General features: G+C 34.0%; 1 protein-coding gene across 1 annotated transcript; it reads left to right on the forward strand.

The window, feature by feature from the left end:
* The first annotated feature begins 3,952 nt into the window (after positions 1-3,952).
* LOC121408062 (homocysteine-responsive endoplasmic reticulum-resident ubiquitin-like domain member 2 protein) lies at positions 3,953-14,741 on the forward strand. The gene is made up of 7 exons (XM_041599385.1): positions 3,953-4,840; positions 6,523-6,606; positions 7,752-7,945; positions 9,009-9,140; positions 9,512-9,910; positions 10,424-10,544; positions 11,529-14,741. The coding sequence occupies exons 1-7, from the start codon at positions 4,697-4,699 to the stop codon at positions 11,700-11,702; spliced, it is 1,248 nt and encodes a 415-aa protein (XP_041455319.1). The 5' UTR covers positions 3,953-4,696; the 3' UTR covers positions 11,703-14,741.
* The last annotated feature ends 1,291 nt before the right edge of the window (positions 14,742-16,032 follow it).

Below are 16,032 nucleotides of genomic sequence, written 5' to 3' on the forward strand. Positions count from 1 at the left end.
CAGCTAACATTGGACAACTGGACTTAGTTCGTATACTTATGGGCGTTAATCAATATGTTTTTAGAACGTCCATTTGTGGAAGGATTTCGTTCTTTTAAAACGTTTAAAATAAAGTCTAGAAAACGATTTGATGTAAAAGAAAACAATAAAAAATAAGGACCTGCTAAAACCTTTTGAATGTTACACTTACATATACAGTGGCGTAACTACGGGGGGCATGGGGGCACGTGCCCCCCCCCATCGGCTGACCAAAAAAAAAAAAAAAACGGGGAAAAGGAAAAAAAGAGGGAGAAAGGAAGAGAAACGTAGTGGGAAAGAAGACATTATTGTTCATTTTAATGTTATATTATATCATAATTATGTTATGTTATATTACATAAGAAACATTTTTTTTGATGAACTTAATGAAACATAATTTGCTCAGGGCCTATGTCTCCATTGTTCTTGGTGCTTGCATTGTCTGTTTATCGAGATATATATAATCCTGTTATAGTAAAACCTCCCGTTTTCAAGTCAATATACACCAAACTGCCAAATATATTTCCTTGCGCTTCGAGTTATTATTGTTTTATGTACAATAGTATGCTTATTTTTCATGACTACTTAAATTGATTGCCCCATTTTAACGTCTTAATATAAAACATTTCCTGTCCATGATTACGTTCGCAGTAGTGGATTGGTGAAATAATTATGTCTGCTCTCCAAGAATTCCTAGAATCAGTCCTTAAAATTTCAATTTTCTGATCTGAATATCAAAAATTTTCAGCTCGCGCTTCGCGCTCGCATCATTTGGTTAGTGATCTACGTATGGTCTTCGTGAATTCCTAAAAACAAGACTTAAAATGCCCATCTTCAGGTCTGAATTACCTAAATTTTCAGCTCGCGCTTCGCGCTCGCAAGATTTGATTAGTGAGATATGGTATGTTAATCATGATAGTGCTTTACGTGCATGTTTAGATATAATTCTAACAAAATCAACAAGCGCTTATTGGCAACCGCATTGGATGGTGAGATGTGTATACTCTTATTGGATTCCTAAAATATAGTCCTTAAAATCTTCCTGTTTATATAGGGGTCAATATTTACAAAAATTTCAGCTTGCACTTCGCGCTCGCATTATTTAGCGAGACAGGTACGTATCATGATTACAAAAGATTGATTATAATGTCCCTTTTTAGATATGAATATCAAAAATTTTAAGCTCGCGCTTCGCGCTCGCATTATTTCACAAGTGAGATACATATCGGTTTAATGGCACTGTCCTTAAAAATGTCTCTATTAGGTCAGTATACCTGGCAATTGGACGCGCTTCGCGCGCTCACTAAGTGACTCAAAATTTTTGCTGGTGCCCCCCAATGCCGTGACCCACGGTACGCCACTGCTTACATATCGACTGACGTAGGCTAGCTTTTAAAAATATTCAAAACGTTCCGGTGGAAGCTCCACAGACGTCCAGAAAACTTTAAAAATCACGGGCTAAAACTGGTCCTTTTATAGAACATTTAGAAAACTTGATCGAAAGCGTTTAACGAACATTTTGGAACGTTTGGGAAATCTTGAATTTCCGTCTAGAACGTCCAAAAAGAAACTTGTGATATACATTTTTTAAAAAATAATAATAGGCCTATATATATTGAATTACGTACTTGTTTATTTTCACTCTCGTGTGACTTTTTGCCCGAGCTATTAAAGGGGAATCCAACCCAAATAAAACTTGTTTGTATAGAGGGGGGGGGGGGGATGAGACAAGTTGATATGTGAAAGTTTTGACATTATCGGACTAATGATAAGAAAGACATGAATTTCTAAACCTTGTAAAATTGGTCATCACTAAACCCATGGGGAATTCAAAATGGCCGCATATGTGATGTTATAGTGATGTGAGGCATTCAGGTCTTCTCTCCATGCCAGGCCTACTCCGATACATAAAGTGGCTAAAATTGCAGTTTTTTTCTTTCATGAAGTTAACTGCCCGAGCTAGGGGAGTTGGTATACCTTCATTTCTTTTATTTCATTTCCATTCAAAACATAATACAAAGTATTATAAAACAATATAAATCCAGTACAATTTTACAGAAGGGCATTCTTACTTCGTAAAACAGACAAAAAAAACAAAAAAAACAGTATAATATAGAGCATAAACCACAAATCACAGATAATAAAGTACATATTGATATGGGAAAGTTGTCCTTGCCCCTAATTCAATTTATTACCCAGTTGCCAATTAGATATCCACATATTTAAGGATGTCCGCAATTTTAACTTTCTTATTGCTTTTCCGATTTCTTTTTAAACTTTCACTATTTCACTAGGGGGATTCCGATTTAATACCCCCCCCCCAAAAAAAAGGATAATAATCCTAGTCGATTGTTCTGCTTATTTTACCTTTTATTCTTGTGATGTATTTAGTAAACCTAATCAACTTTTTAAACATGACAATTTGAGAGTGAACCTTCAAAAATGTACCTTTTAAGATAGACCCTACAATCTTTAAATGCCTCACCATCATTTTATGTAAACAAAACACTGACTTTTTTTGTATTGAGTAGTTTTTATTGACAACTTCAATTCATATACAAAATAAAATTTATATAACAAATAGAACTTTGAAACATAATATTTTCATGAATGTTACAATAAAACACAATGTCAGACATCTTCCAATACATAATTATAAATAACTTTGATGATAATTATATGCATCAAGAAGAAACTTCTACAGAAAATTCCAACATATTGATTTTTTTCCAGTGTCAAATAAAAAACAAGAGAAATTTTCCAAATACAAAAATAAATAAATCATTAATAAAACCTAAACGAACTGAAGCCATCAGCATATACATTTTTGACCCATTACCTCGGCCTCTTCACCCAAATAAATTCAAACACAAACTCAGCCCTTGTCATTACCCCCCCCCCACCCTCCCTTGAACACCCCCATCCCCTATCCGGTGCATGGAGAACTGGCTCTGGGCTCCAATACATGGTCTAATATTCAAGTTTTCCCATTTAGAGAAATGGATTGTAAGAGTCCCCCTCTTTGTTGCTAATTTCTTTTCTTCTCTTTGATCCCCCCTAATACTATTTTTTATTTCAATCAATGAAGGAGGTTTTTTTTAATTCTCGGTTTTTGTAAATAAGATATTTAACTAAAATCAAGACATGATTAATTAATTGATATTTGCCTTTACTTTTCTCCTGCATTCCGAAAAGAATTTCCTGCCAACTAAATTTATTTATTTCAAAATTTAAACTTCTTGCACATAGATCCCAAAGTGATTTTGAAAATTCACAAGTATAAAATAGATGTTCATACATTTCTTCTTCCTTTTCACAAAATGAGCATAAATTGGTCGAAAAAAGACCAAAACGGAAAAGGTGGTGGTTAGTGTATAAAATATTATGCAAGAGTTTATACTGGAACTCCCTTAATCGACTATTCAATGTGCAATATCTTAGTCTTAAAAATATACTTTCTATTTCCTTATTGCAGGGTAAGATCATAATTCGTTCTAATTCTGCTTTTTGTTATCGATATCACGCGACCCCACATGCGACCTTATAATTCTGTCAGGAGCGGCGGCTCGCTGCGCTGACGTAACTTTAGGGTGGTATCCATGAACTGAAACTATGGACTATTTTCAATATAAAATTAAGCATCAACCAAATTGTGATTTTCATTGAAAAAATGAGTTTTATTAAAGTAAAATAATTGATAAAAAAATATTAAAAGAATATAAAAATATTTTGAAAATAATTTTTATTTTAATTATTGAAATAAGTTCTCATATTTGATAATTTTGTGGTTTGTTTCCGGAAATAATTTTAACTCCGTACCGTAGATTTGTCCACGCCATCGGCTTACTACCATTATGGTCCATGCAGAAAGCGCATGCACCGCAGGTACGTACTAGGTGTACTTCTCCGTAAAAAAGGAAGAACTAGACGCCAACTTCAGTTACGATACGTGTTTATTTTTATTTCAGAAGGAAACAAGGATATAAGGAATTGATAAGTGATCTTGGGATTCTTGCGGATTTGTCTGACGTTGGAATATTACTAGTACTAGACTGAGTGAATCTTGGCAGTATATTTTCATGATTTCATGTGTTTCAGAAAAGGTATTTTCCTTCAAAAAACTAGTTTTCTTTCTTGGTGTGTTTCTGCCGGTGCGCGGTGGCGGTGGCGAAACTGTGAAACAAAAGGGATTCATCGCACGTCGTCAGCGGTAGGTCACGTCAGCGTACCGGGTACCCTGGCCCTGTCGGCTGCAGAGCTCAGAGCTCGTTCATTCGAGGATCTAATAATTATTTTTGGCAGTGCATCGAGGCTCAGATTCAGTTGGGGATTGGAACATCAGTGAGCATTGTCCATTGAGCCAACGAAATCTATATTTATGCCAGACCTCCACGATTGGATTTTTATTATACCAGTAGTTCACAAAGTAATTTAACACCAAACAACAGACTCCAGACATTAAATTTGTGAAGACATGTAATGAAAATATGAGCGAATGAAGAAGTGACAAGAAAAGAGGAAACTTCTAACAATTAATTTTCATGTAAATGTCTGCCCACCCCCCAAGTCTGTTTTCTATTTTGAATAAAAATAGCTAACTTCGTTAAAAGAGGTCTAAGTCGTCTAACTGATTATTTGGTTCTTGACCAAGCGAAAGGCAAAATTTCCCTAAATAAACATGGAAACTCTTGTAGGCTCTCCTTTGACTCTTGTTGTAAAAGCTCCAAACCAGGAGATAGGTGATCAAACTGTTGAATGTTTTCTTGACTGGACAGTAAGGAAGCTGAAAAAACATTTATCTGCTGTTTATCCAACCAATCCTGTAAGTATGGTCTGGAAGTGTTTCTAGTATTAATTTTATAGGCCTACTGAATTACAAATGTAAAGAGGAATAAGTTACATGTAACCTTTGTCTTGATTTCTCCTACTTTTCCTTTTTATTTTTATTATTTACTATTCATTATTTAGAGATGTTTTTTAATATAGGCCTATTGATTATTGTATTTTATTATGTGGTGTAAACTCCACCCATTCAGCTTTGGGCTGCCATGTTGGTTCTGATAATTACCTCAATTTGAATGAATAATATGACATATTTGCAGTTTTATAAATCTTATTAAAAACTTCAGGCAATCATGTGTTACAGTTACCCTAACCCAGGGGGCTCTCGGCCGCGTAGCGGTCGGGAGCCCAGGATCGTACGTGCCATTTGGCATACTCACCTGACAAGCGTGAAGTATGGTCAAAATAATTCTCCGAATAACTTAAAACAGAAATCAAGCACTTACCACGATTATGTGGATGATGGTCTAACGAGTGGCAGTTTTTCTGACAAGTTCTCTCCTACCCCCGTCTCGATCGGCCATTTTTGTTATGAATTGTAACAAAATGGCCGATCGAGACGGGGTAGAAGGAGAGAACTTTTTGTTTTTTGAGGTTCCAGTCTGTGCCCAGATACAGTCAGAAAAACTGCCACTCGTTAGACCATCATCCATATAATCGTGGTAAGTGCTTGATTTCTGTTTTAACTATTTATTCGGAGAATTATTTTGACCACACTTCACGCTTGTCAGGTGAGTATGCCAAATTGCACGTACAACCCTGGGTTAGTGTTACCCATGCAAATGAAAGAGCAGATGATATCACGGTCACCTTTTTTTTTCTATTTGAAATTGTAATTAAATATGGAATATTATAAATTTTCAGATTAGAAAGTTTGATTCCTCCCTATGGGACCCTGGACATGTGTAATTGCCATTATTCCATTAACTTTACTTATTTAATCAAGACTCTTCAAGAGGGTCTTTGTCAAATCTGCTGTATATACATGTATGTGAAATTTGATCATGTGTCAAAAATTGAAAAGAGGTTATAAGAATAAGATGATGATCATTGTAGCACACAACACATGTACAGTAATGTCCTAAGTATTAGGGAACTGATCATACTGAATTTATAAAGGTAACTTTAAAACATTCATTTACAAAAATATTACCCAACAAGATTGAGAGCACAAAATTTTAATATTGGAGCACATGTTTTGGTGGTAAAACACATAATTACATGGAGTAAATGGAGAACTTGTACATGTCCATTTTTTTTTAAAGGAAAGTAAACTTACTCAAATCAGTCTTTTACCATGGAAATACATGTACTGTACATATGATAACTACCTATATATTTTTTCATTATGTGGAAAATCTAGGATCCAATAGATCAAGAGAAAACAACCACAAAGTTGTCAAACTTCTTTGAACATCTATGCATGCATGTAGACCAAAAGCTTCAGATTCTACAGATACATACATGTTCGGGGATTCTAACAAAGCCTTTAGAATTGATGATTATTCCTATTAAGTATGCATGATGGTTTGCCAGGACAAGGTTACATGTACATGTACATGTGTAGATGAATGGGAGATATGAATATCTTAAACATCTTCTCCTTTATTACCAGATACAGACACTATTATGTAACAAACTTATTTCTCCCCCACCCAACAGAATGAAAGAAGTCAAAGAATTATATACTCTGGAAAGCTTCTCCAAGACAACTTGCTGCTAAAGGATGTCTTACATGTACCATCGGTAAGTTATGTCCTTTTTGTGTCCGAGTGGTCTGTAAGTACTGTTCTGTTAAAAAAACAAAAATAGATGAAATTGATAGATTCTTAAAAAAGAAAGTCCTATTGCATGTTTAAGTCTTAGGCCTATTATATCTACTTGTAAATTTTCCATGCTTCAGTTGCTACTGTTTGCATTCATTCTCTTGCAATTTTGCTAAGGATCACATGTATACGAAATGAATAGTCATATGATGAATTGTGAAAGCGCTGTCACAGCAGAAGAGGAGTCAATATCCGCTACACAGACATACAATAGCAAATAAAAGTAACCCTTAGTGCCTGTAACAAGAATTTATTGTCCATCTTCTTGACTACAGTCCTCTTTGTAAAGTACATGTAAAGTCACGCACAAGATTGTTGAGATCATAAGAGCAAATGACATTGAGTGTGATACTGTAGAACAAACCAAACTGTAGTGCAAGTAAAAAGAAAAAAAAAGATACATGTACATCTTAACTGAAGAGCTAAACAGATAGTGTTTAATTTGAAAAGCCTCCCGACAGACTACATGAAGCAAAAAAAAGGAAAAGAGGAAAAATACGGACAAGAAATAGTAAGGCTGAGAGTTTGAAAGAAATTGGAGGTGGAAAACAAGAAGCAGCTGTTTGTAAAATGAGGAGATAGAGACTGTAAATTCAAATCTGTCCTTTGTTTGTGACTAATACATGTACATGTAGGGTCATCCACTAATCTTCCAATTATGTGTTATGTTTTTGATTATCTGAAATTTGTGATTTTCTCTGAAGTTAGTTTCCCTTTGGCTGTAATCAAAATATCTACATGTATACTGTTAGTGTTAGTATGTTCTCATAATATCACTTTGCAACTTAAATAAATGTGACAGTTCATTTACATTGTCCCTGCTTTACAGTGTACGTGATCATGACAATTTCATGTGTTGAAAATTCTTAACTCTCTTAAGTTTGTTTGATTCCGTTCAAACTTTCCATTTTCTTTCTTAAAAGCCATTCATTCGGGTGGGATTTCCTTTTAAAATATCCTTTGAGATATCCTTCAAGCGATTCTTACATTTTGTAGTTATACTAGTATTTGAATTATTCTTAAAATTATTGAATTATTCTTCAAACTGTGAATTTGTTTCTGTAGAACAATCCTAAGGAGAATAGATGTACAGTTCACTTGGTCTGTACACCACCCCCAGAGGAACTAGCCAAGAGAGAAACAAACAAACAGAGTCAAGAAACAGTACTATCAAATAATGATGGTCTTAGACAACGGACATCAACACAGCGCGTCCCTCAACCTGAACAGCCGTATCAAAATGCTTTTCCCAATGCCACGTAAGTGCACTGTGTACCATCAACATTGACCATTAAATTGTGGAAATTTTGTTTTCTGTAATGTGCTACATGTTATGTGTAATGTACTTGTACCAATATCTGTACTTTTCCCCTGATGAAGAAACCAAAATCATAATAAATTGCTGCTTAGCTCACTAGAAGAGGAATATATGCAAAGTTGTAGAGGATTTTTATTTCCCCACCCTTTGTTTAATAAATGAAGTCATCGTGAAAATAAATTTGATAAGATATATGTAATGGAAGACTACCAGTTGAATGGAATTATTCAGCTGTTAATAATGCATCAAGAACAGTGAGTTATAGGGGGAATATTGATAAAAGTTAAAGGTACATGATAAATGCAAATGATAAATTGGAAAGGTGACATACATGTATTATGTAAGATGAATGAAAAAGTTGATTTTTTATGAATAGTAAATTGACAATGGAATAAATTGAATAACATTTGGAAATCATAACTACATTGGCATGTACATGTATACATGTATGTGGTAATACTGGGTTTTAAAATCTTTTCCTATGCTTATAAAGTAGAATTCATAGATTCAAGTATATGACATTTATATTGACCCACTTGAAGAACTAAATTATCATATAATCACATCCTTGTATCATGAAAAAAAAGTTAAGGATAGGCCTTCTTCACATGAAGTAGCTTGTTTGATATCAATTGATTTTAAAGAGAAATTTGGAGAGATGCATGTAAAGAAAACTTATTGCTCTATGTACTTGCTTTATACAGAGTTGGGGTCTTTATTCCTTCAAATATTATCCAGAATATATATATTACAATTCATAATTTCTTAGAAATCCAATTATGATCAGTCTAAATAGTCCTAGATCCTGATGTTTTCAGAACTTATTTTTCACTCTTCAAGTACATGTAATGTGTGACAATCATAGTGGTGTCATATCCTGGAGAGTTTAGTTTCCTAAAATAACACCCCTATAGTTTTTCTAAAATGAGAATTTACTTGCGTCAGTGCAGTTTTTGTTGATTTTCATAAGATTATGACATGTTATTTTGGTTTCATTTGTTTAGGTCTTTGCCTTCAACATCTGGCTCGGTCCCAGTGCCTCAACCTGGCGTCATGCCAAACTCTTCCATGTCTACTGCACAAATGCAATGGATGCAACATGTGTATGCCCAGCAGATGGCTGCCTACATGCAATAGTGAGTACATTGTACAAGTATTGCATCACTATACATGTAGTTAATCAACATAATTGTGGAACAAGATATATCCAATTTTGAAATGCAACACTATGAATATGAGATTTCTCAAATATTTGTATTACTATTAAGTGCATATTAATTGCATATTATACCATTTTGATCATAATATTTTGATTCATGTATACTTGTACCCTCATTGATGAAATATTATTGATTGTAAGTGAAAGTATTGTAAAAACAAACCAACATAAAACTGAAAATTGACCAAAATATTTTAAAGAGGGAGACCACAAAGATGTTAGTTATTGATCTGTATTATTTTGTCATTTGAAATATTTCTATTAAATCCTATATCTTATATTTGATAGTGCGAGTATGATGGCAGCAAGTAGTGGTGGGATGCAGGCCGGTTGGAACCAAGCTTATCCAATGACATCATCACCATGGTTACCACCTTCAGTACCTCACCCTACTACATCAATTAACCAACCACAACCCAACCCAGCCCCTGGTCAACAAGCTGAAGCTGCCCCGGCACCTGCTCCCGCTGCTGCTGCTCCCGCCCCTGCTGCTGCTGGCCCACCCCCACAGAGGATGAATGTAGGTGGTGGTCAGGCTGGTGATATGGATGAGGAGGGAGTGAGACGGGATTGGTTGGATTGGACGTTCACTCTATGTCGGTTTGGAATCCTGCTGAGCATTGTCTATTTTTATTCATCTATTCATAGATTCTTGATGGTTGCTGGAGCTGTGTTTGTTATGTACTTGTAAGTCTGCCTCTCTTCATGTTTGAATTCAGTAGATTTTGGCTTAATAGATCAATCTTTTTTCAGGTTTAAGCTTTCTTATGTTGGCATAAGTAAAATGATGATATTATATTTGTGTTTGACTTTAAGGATCGGTACTTTATTCCAGGTTTGAAGTAGAATTTAGGAATTGAATAGACTAAATATCATTTATCAAATAATCAAAGTTTTCATTAGTCTGCAATAAATTTCACAGTATACTTTTTTCATTGATTTAATTATATAAAAAGTCTTTCTTTTACAAATGTATTGAAAAATAAATTGCATCATATCAATGCCATGAATAACATAGTTTGTCCCCCATGTAATGTTATGAAATATCCTCCAGCATGTGTTTGTTAATGGTTAAAATACATGTAGTATATGCCATGAATATCAAAAGAATAGCTCTGTTCATGTGAATGAGAATCTATATGAAAATATACTTAGGTAACATGGAATTAATATTTGTACTTGTAACAAAATATTTGACAGATATCAAGCAGGATACTTTCAGTTGAGACGGAGACAAAGAGCAAGACCACCTGTAACCCCACCCCAAGAACAACCCCCAAGGGAGGAAACCCCACCCAATGATGGACAACAAGATGATCAGGTCAGTTTGCATATATTTTACCATTAAATTTGCTATTTAAGTACACCAGAAGAATAATAAAAAAACCTGAACATGACTTTTTTTTTTAAGTATCAAATTGTAAGTTTATTGTAATAATAATAATAATATGTCCATTTATATAGGGCAGTTACTATGTGCATATACTCAACTGTGCTTTGATACTTGGTATCATATTATTATCCCGGCTGTGGCTAAGCCGCCATATTAATAGGCGCTAAAGCATTGATGGAATCAGTCCTACCGGGTACCCATTCACCTCTCCTGGGTCGAGTGAATCACAATGTGGATAAATTTCTTGCCGAAGGAAATTACACCATGGCTGTGATTCGAACCCATGACCCTCTGTTTCAAAGTTCGGAGACTTATCGACTTGGCCACATTGCTCCAATCTCACATGGTTAGGTTTGGAAGATGTAAGAATTTTTAGAAGAAGGTGTAAATGAACATGAATTTTTATGAATAAAAAACGTAGAATAGCCTTGAGCACTCGTAATTGTATTTTAGCATTATTCAAAAAATATGCATCAGTGAGGGAACAAGGTATCTTTGGAACATTTCTAACTTGCACAAGGCTTAGCTGAGGAAGTAGGACTGTTTCAAAGGCACAGAGTGAGCAGAGTTGTACTCACATCAAAGCAAATAGATGTGTATAACATATGGATGCTTGGTTTGTAAATATCAAAACCATGACCAATCATAATACTTCCCTCATATAACTGCTCATCAAATCTCATAGGTAAATTTATGTGCTATGCAAAATAAATACCTGGTCTCTTGCGCCATGAAACATTAAAATGATCATTATTAAAATGATCATTAATCATTATTCAAATGATTATCATTTGATAAGAATCTACTTTGTCATCTTACTGTATAATTGGTATTATTGCAATTGCAAGTATTTTGAATTGTATACTTCTATTCATATATCTTTCTTCATTTCCTCCATTTTATCTAAATCAGCCTGAGGAATCGGAGAGCAGTACTAGTGGCAGTGATGACGTTGATGGTAATACAGAAGATGAACCAGTAGAACCTCCCCGGCCTGGTATGCTAGTTACAGTCTGGATCTTTGTCTCTACATTCTTTACATCAATACTTCCTCAGGGTCCTCCTCAACAGTTTCCTGCAAACTAATAAACTTGCAGGGACCTCCTGAACAATTCCTTATATTGTGGACATTCAGGGCATTGCCTGTGTATACTGCATCATTTAGACCATCTCACCATATCATGTCAAATCAAGGCTGGATCGCAGGGATCCACTCATATTTTCTTCTGATGAACTCTTTAAACGAGTTACCAGCGGGAAACAAGTAACCATCTTTGTTCTCTGTGACAGCAGTCCTTGCGTTAGAACAAGATGACAAGATGGAATATTCTAGGTGGAGGTTTACCTATTACAACTTGAAGAGAACACCCTGTGGATTTTGTATTTTTCTAATCTGAAGTTACAGTAACCATGTCGAAGATTGAATTGGATTTGAAATTCGCCAAGTGAAGTTGGCGTTCTATAAATCATGTTAAAAAATTTATTTCAAGGCCTTTCTCTTTTCACCTTTAGGCAGCTATTATTGCACAGAATATTTACTATAAACCAGATTGGAATGATCAATTCTTCTTGGTGTTTTGATTTTTTTTTGAAAGAAGATTTCTATTTATAGAATGGTTAAAAATTCTAGTTTCTACAGTTACTCTGCAGTGGTCTGTCTGCTTAGTGGTTTGATTGTTAATTTTGCCAATACCATGCAGAGTTTTATTTTACAAAAGAATGATTTCATTTATTCACATGTAGAAGTACTCACTTTCCTTTTATTCTGGAATTGTAAATGGTTTGTAGGTGAAAGACATTCCATATTAATGTGTTTGAATAAGAATTAAGAGTATACCCCTTATTTAAAGTTTACCTTTCCAGTCACTGTCTCTGACCTTGTCAGTTTATCAGCTTGACTTACCTGTAAATCTAAATGTAGAGAACTGGTTATTCCTCTTTTATTTCCTAGATGATTTCAGTTAGTCTGTTTGCTTATGTTCAGACAATATAGAAATAAGAGAAATATTTTTCTTCCTTTAGCTCTAAATTTCAAGCATACAACATTGTATAGTGTTCATGATGCTTAAGCATGTACTTTTGTTCATATGAAAGAAGGGTTTGTGTACCATGACTTTGTTGTGTTTTCCCTTTTTGCCATTTTATATCTCAAAATTATGGGAATTTTTTATCATAAAGATAAGAAAACAATATTCTGGTATACAAATAATCTGATGAGTTAAAAAAAAAGAAGCATTTTGTTGTTACTTAAAATCAACATGAATTTACCTTTATTGCTCATGTGTTATGTGAAGTTTTGGCATGGCATCGAGGCATATTTTCCTTCTTGATTTTATTTTTCACCACTTTCTCTGTGTATTACTTACTAGTACTTTAGATATTGCACTGCTTCATAAAAAAAAAGATTAAGATTAATGGGAATATGAAGTACTGATATTGATGCTAAAAGCAAGTCGTATCGTTTGAACGTACAATTTCTTCCTTTTTTTCTATTGTAGAAGTGATAAAATCAGATTGTAATGTCTTAAAATAACAGTATTTTGCATATTATGCTACTAATCACTAATGCTATTTTCTATGTCCATATGTACAATCTAAGAGAAAGATAAGGAGAAAATTAAAATTGTTTTGAAATTTCAAGTAATTAGACACCCTTGTTGAAATAAAATCTATTCTTTAGTGTTAGTATGTATATGTACAGTGGTTATAAGTGGAACTTCCTTTATATTTATGTATTCAACTATTCTTTTGTCCATGTACTTTGTATTGGCTAATTTCATCAAAATAATTATTCTTGAACTGCACTGTGTAATATTTTTTTACTTTGTTTGCTCTACCCTATGATAATATAAGAGAGTGCATTTACTTGGTGGAGGTAGGATACATAGTCTGTTACAATGCTATTGCAATGATTTTATTAGAACAACTCTTCTTATTTTCTGTACTTTTATTTAAAGTTAAAAGATTTATAAGGAAAATAGAAAACCAAGACATGGTTGAGCTGAAGTAGCTCTGAAAAAATTGTACATCGACATAACTTTATGTTATGGGAAAGTTACTATTGAAGAGTGATTCCGAAGATGTGTGAAAATATATTTATATTTAAATGATTGTATAATGACATAACTTTGTGTTATGGGAAAGTTACTATTGGAGAGTGAATTTGAAGATGTGTGAAAATATACCGAGAGATACAGATTGAAGGAAATGAATCTCCGTCAAGTGTAGCATTTTTTTTTCTAAATTCACTTTTTGGTTGCAATTTTCATTTGTTTCCCGAATTATGCCAGTTGAAAACAAATGCAATAGCTGATGATATAAGTGTTCAACCCTATATAGCGCAGCTTATTTTTTATTTATTTTGGTCATGCAGGCTAAAGTTGCATTGGATTTGTTCATGAAATCATATTTTTGAGCAGTTGGTCTGACATGCACTGACAAAATGTTGCATGACTCCAGAACCGCATACCCCCAAGTCGCGATATGGTCTTAAAAGTTGTGCAAGGCTAGAGAGGTTTAAAGAAAATGCTATTATACATAACAGATGTTGAATGGAACTGTATGTATTATAAATTTCAAATGCATTCATCATAAAAAAATATTGATTGCAGAATACATTGATATAATTGAGACATGACTTTCTTACAAACATAATGGAACTGATGAAGGAAATTCACCCCAACACTAATACAACCACCGTATAACCCTATATAAATATACATAAGTGCACACACAAGATTTGAAGTCATTTTAAACTATATATTGATTTCCCATTGAAATGGTAAATTAATGGTAGCTGTGTTAGTGCCGCCATTTTTCATCTTGTTGATTTTTAAAAATATTGGTTTGTTTGTGTTTGACAAACTTCACATCAAAATACCAGTTTGATAAACAGGTATTTTACTTTGTTTGTGCAGATGACTCTTGTTTGATGACATTCATGTGCTCTTATTTTCTCTCCAGTAAAAAAAGGTGAATAAAATTGATTTTTGCTAATTTTTCTATGGTATTTAATGCATTTCTATAATGAACTCTTGGTATACATCCTTGTATTCTTGATCCAATGAATCTGTACTCACGTAGTGGTGATTGTAAATATAACGTTTGAAATAAATATTATATAAAGAATCTATCAACATCTTGCTTTGTGTTTGTCTTCATGTTTGTATTATGTTGTTATAAAATAATCCATGGCCCCATCTTACAAAGAGTTACAATCAATCGTTACTCTGGAAATCCACCAGACTCATAATCTTTTCTACAGGAAATTTGCACAATGTCCTTTGTAAACAAAGAGAAGCAGAAAACATTGAATGCATGAATATACATCATAGCTAGAAAATATTTTGAACAAACATGCATGATACTTGTTGACGTTGCTGGCCGTCCATAGTTGCGATCGATCGGATCAATCATCAATCGCATCTCTTTGTAAGATGAGGCCCAGTTGTGATAGCCAGTTTAATGTTTTGCGAATTTGAGATGAGCTTCTGTATACCTGCAATAGAAGAACCCCATCAGGATATCAAGGATTCAATGAAAGACAAAAATGTGAAAAACATTTCAATGAAAGTTTGGTGAAAATCCATTGTAGAATAGCAAGAAGCTGAAGATTTTTTTTCTAGATTTTGATTTAGTGACTGCCTATGTGATGTGATATCAATTTTATAAAACAAAACAATTTTTTGAAACATAATCTTTCATTATCTGAATAGGCCTAACCCACTCCCAGAAAATAGGAAAATCTTAATCATAAATTCATCTTGTTATCTTCTCTATATTTTTCTAGAATACAAAAAAAAATCCTTATCCAAAAAAAAAACACCAAATGAAATATTGTAAAATTATCTGCATAGCTAGTCCACAATGTAAAAAAGCTTTAAGAAATAAAATGGTTTGAATGTAGGTCACATTCAAGTAAAATGAAAGTACTGGTAGTTAAAGCAAAGCTTAGAAAAATATCTCGGGGAGGGGGGGGGGCACTTCCATTGACGAGTGGATACCATGCGCGACCATGGGGTCTCAAAAAGCACCCCTAACACATATTTTCAATTTTCTGATAATGCACCCCGTAACAAGTATTGGTGTGAAACCCTACCCGTAAGAAGTATTGGAAACAAAAAAAATACTCTTGGCAAGTTCCCTGAATTGACCCCCTAAACAAGTACAGCGATATTTTTATTGTTATGTCACAGACATCGTTTTTACCTTCACCTACATCATTGGGTTTAGTACAGCCCCACCTCTCACGGAAATCGTACTCTAAACACGTAATGTTGACTCTTGGGCCAAAAGTACATCCTTTATAAAACATTTTAGTCTTGTTTATACCCTCACAATTTTGACCCTAAACACGTAGCTTTCTATTGAATATAGACACTCTTTTTTCAATTATTTTAGTGTTTTTGACACCCTC

Source organism: Lytechinus variegatus, chromosome 2 (genome assembly GCF_018143015.1).
Source record: "Lytechinus variegatus isolate NC3 chromosome 2, Lvar_3.0, whole genome shotgun sequence".
Lineage (NCBI taxonomy): Eukaryota > Metazoa > Echinodermata > Echinoidea > Temnopleuroida > Toxopneustidae > Lytechinus > Lytechinus variegatus.

What these genes read in the sequence shown, in the direction of transcription:
- LOC121408062 (XM_041599385.1), top strand. Translation starts at nt 4,697, where the DNA reads ATGGAAACTCTTGTAGGCTCTCCTTTGACTCTTGTTGTAAAAGCTCCA. An exon ending in CTGTTTATCCAACCAATCCT is followed by an intron (nt 4,841 to 6,522) that starts GTAAGTATGGTC and finishes CCCACCCAACAG; the next exon opens with AATGAAAGAAGTCAAAGAAT. An exon ending in ATGTCTTACATGTACCATCG is followed by an intron (nt 6,607 to 7,751) that starts GTAAGTTATGTC and finishes TTGTTTCTGTAG; the next exon opens with AACAATCCTAAGGAGAATAG.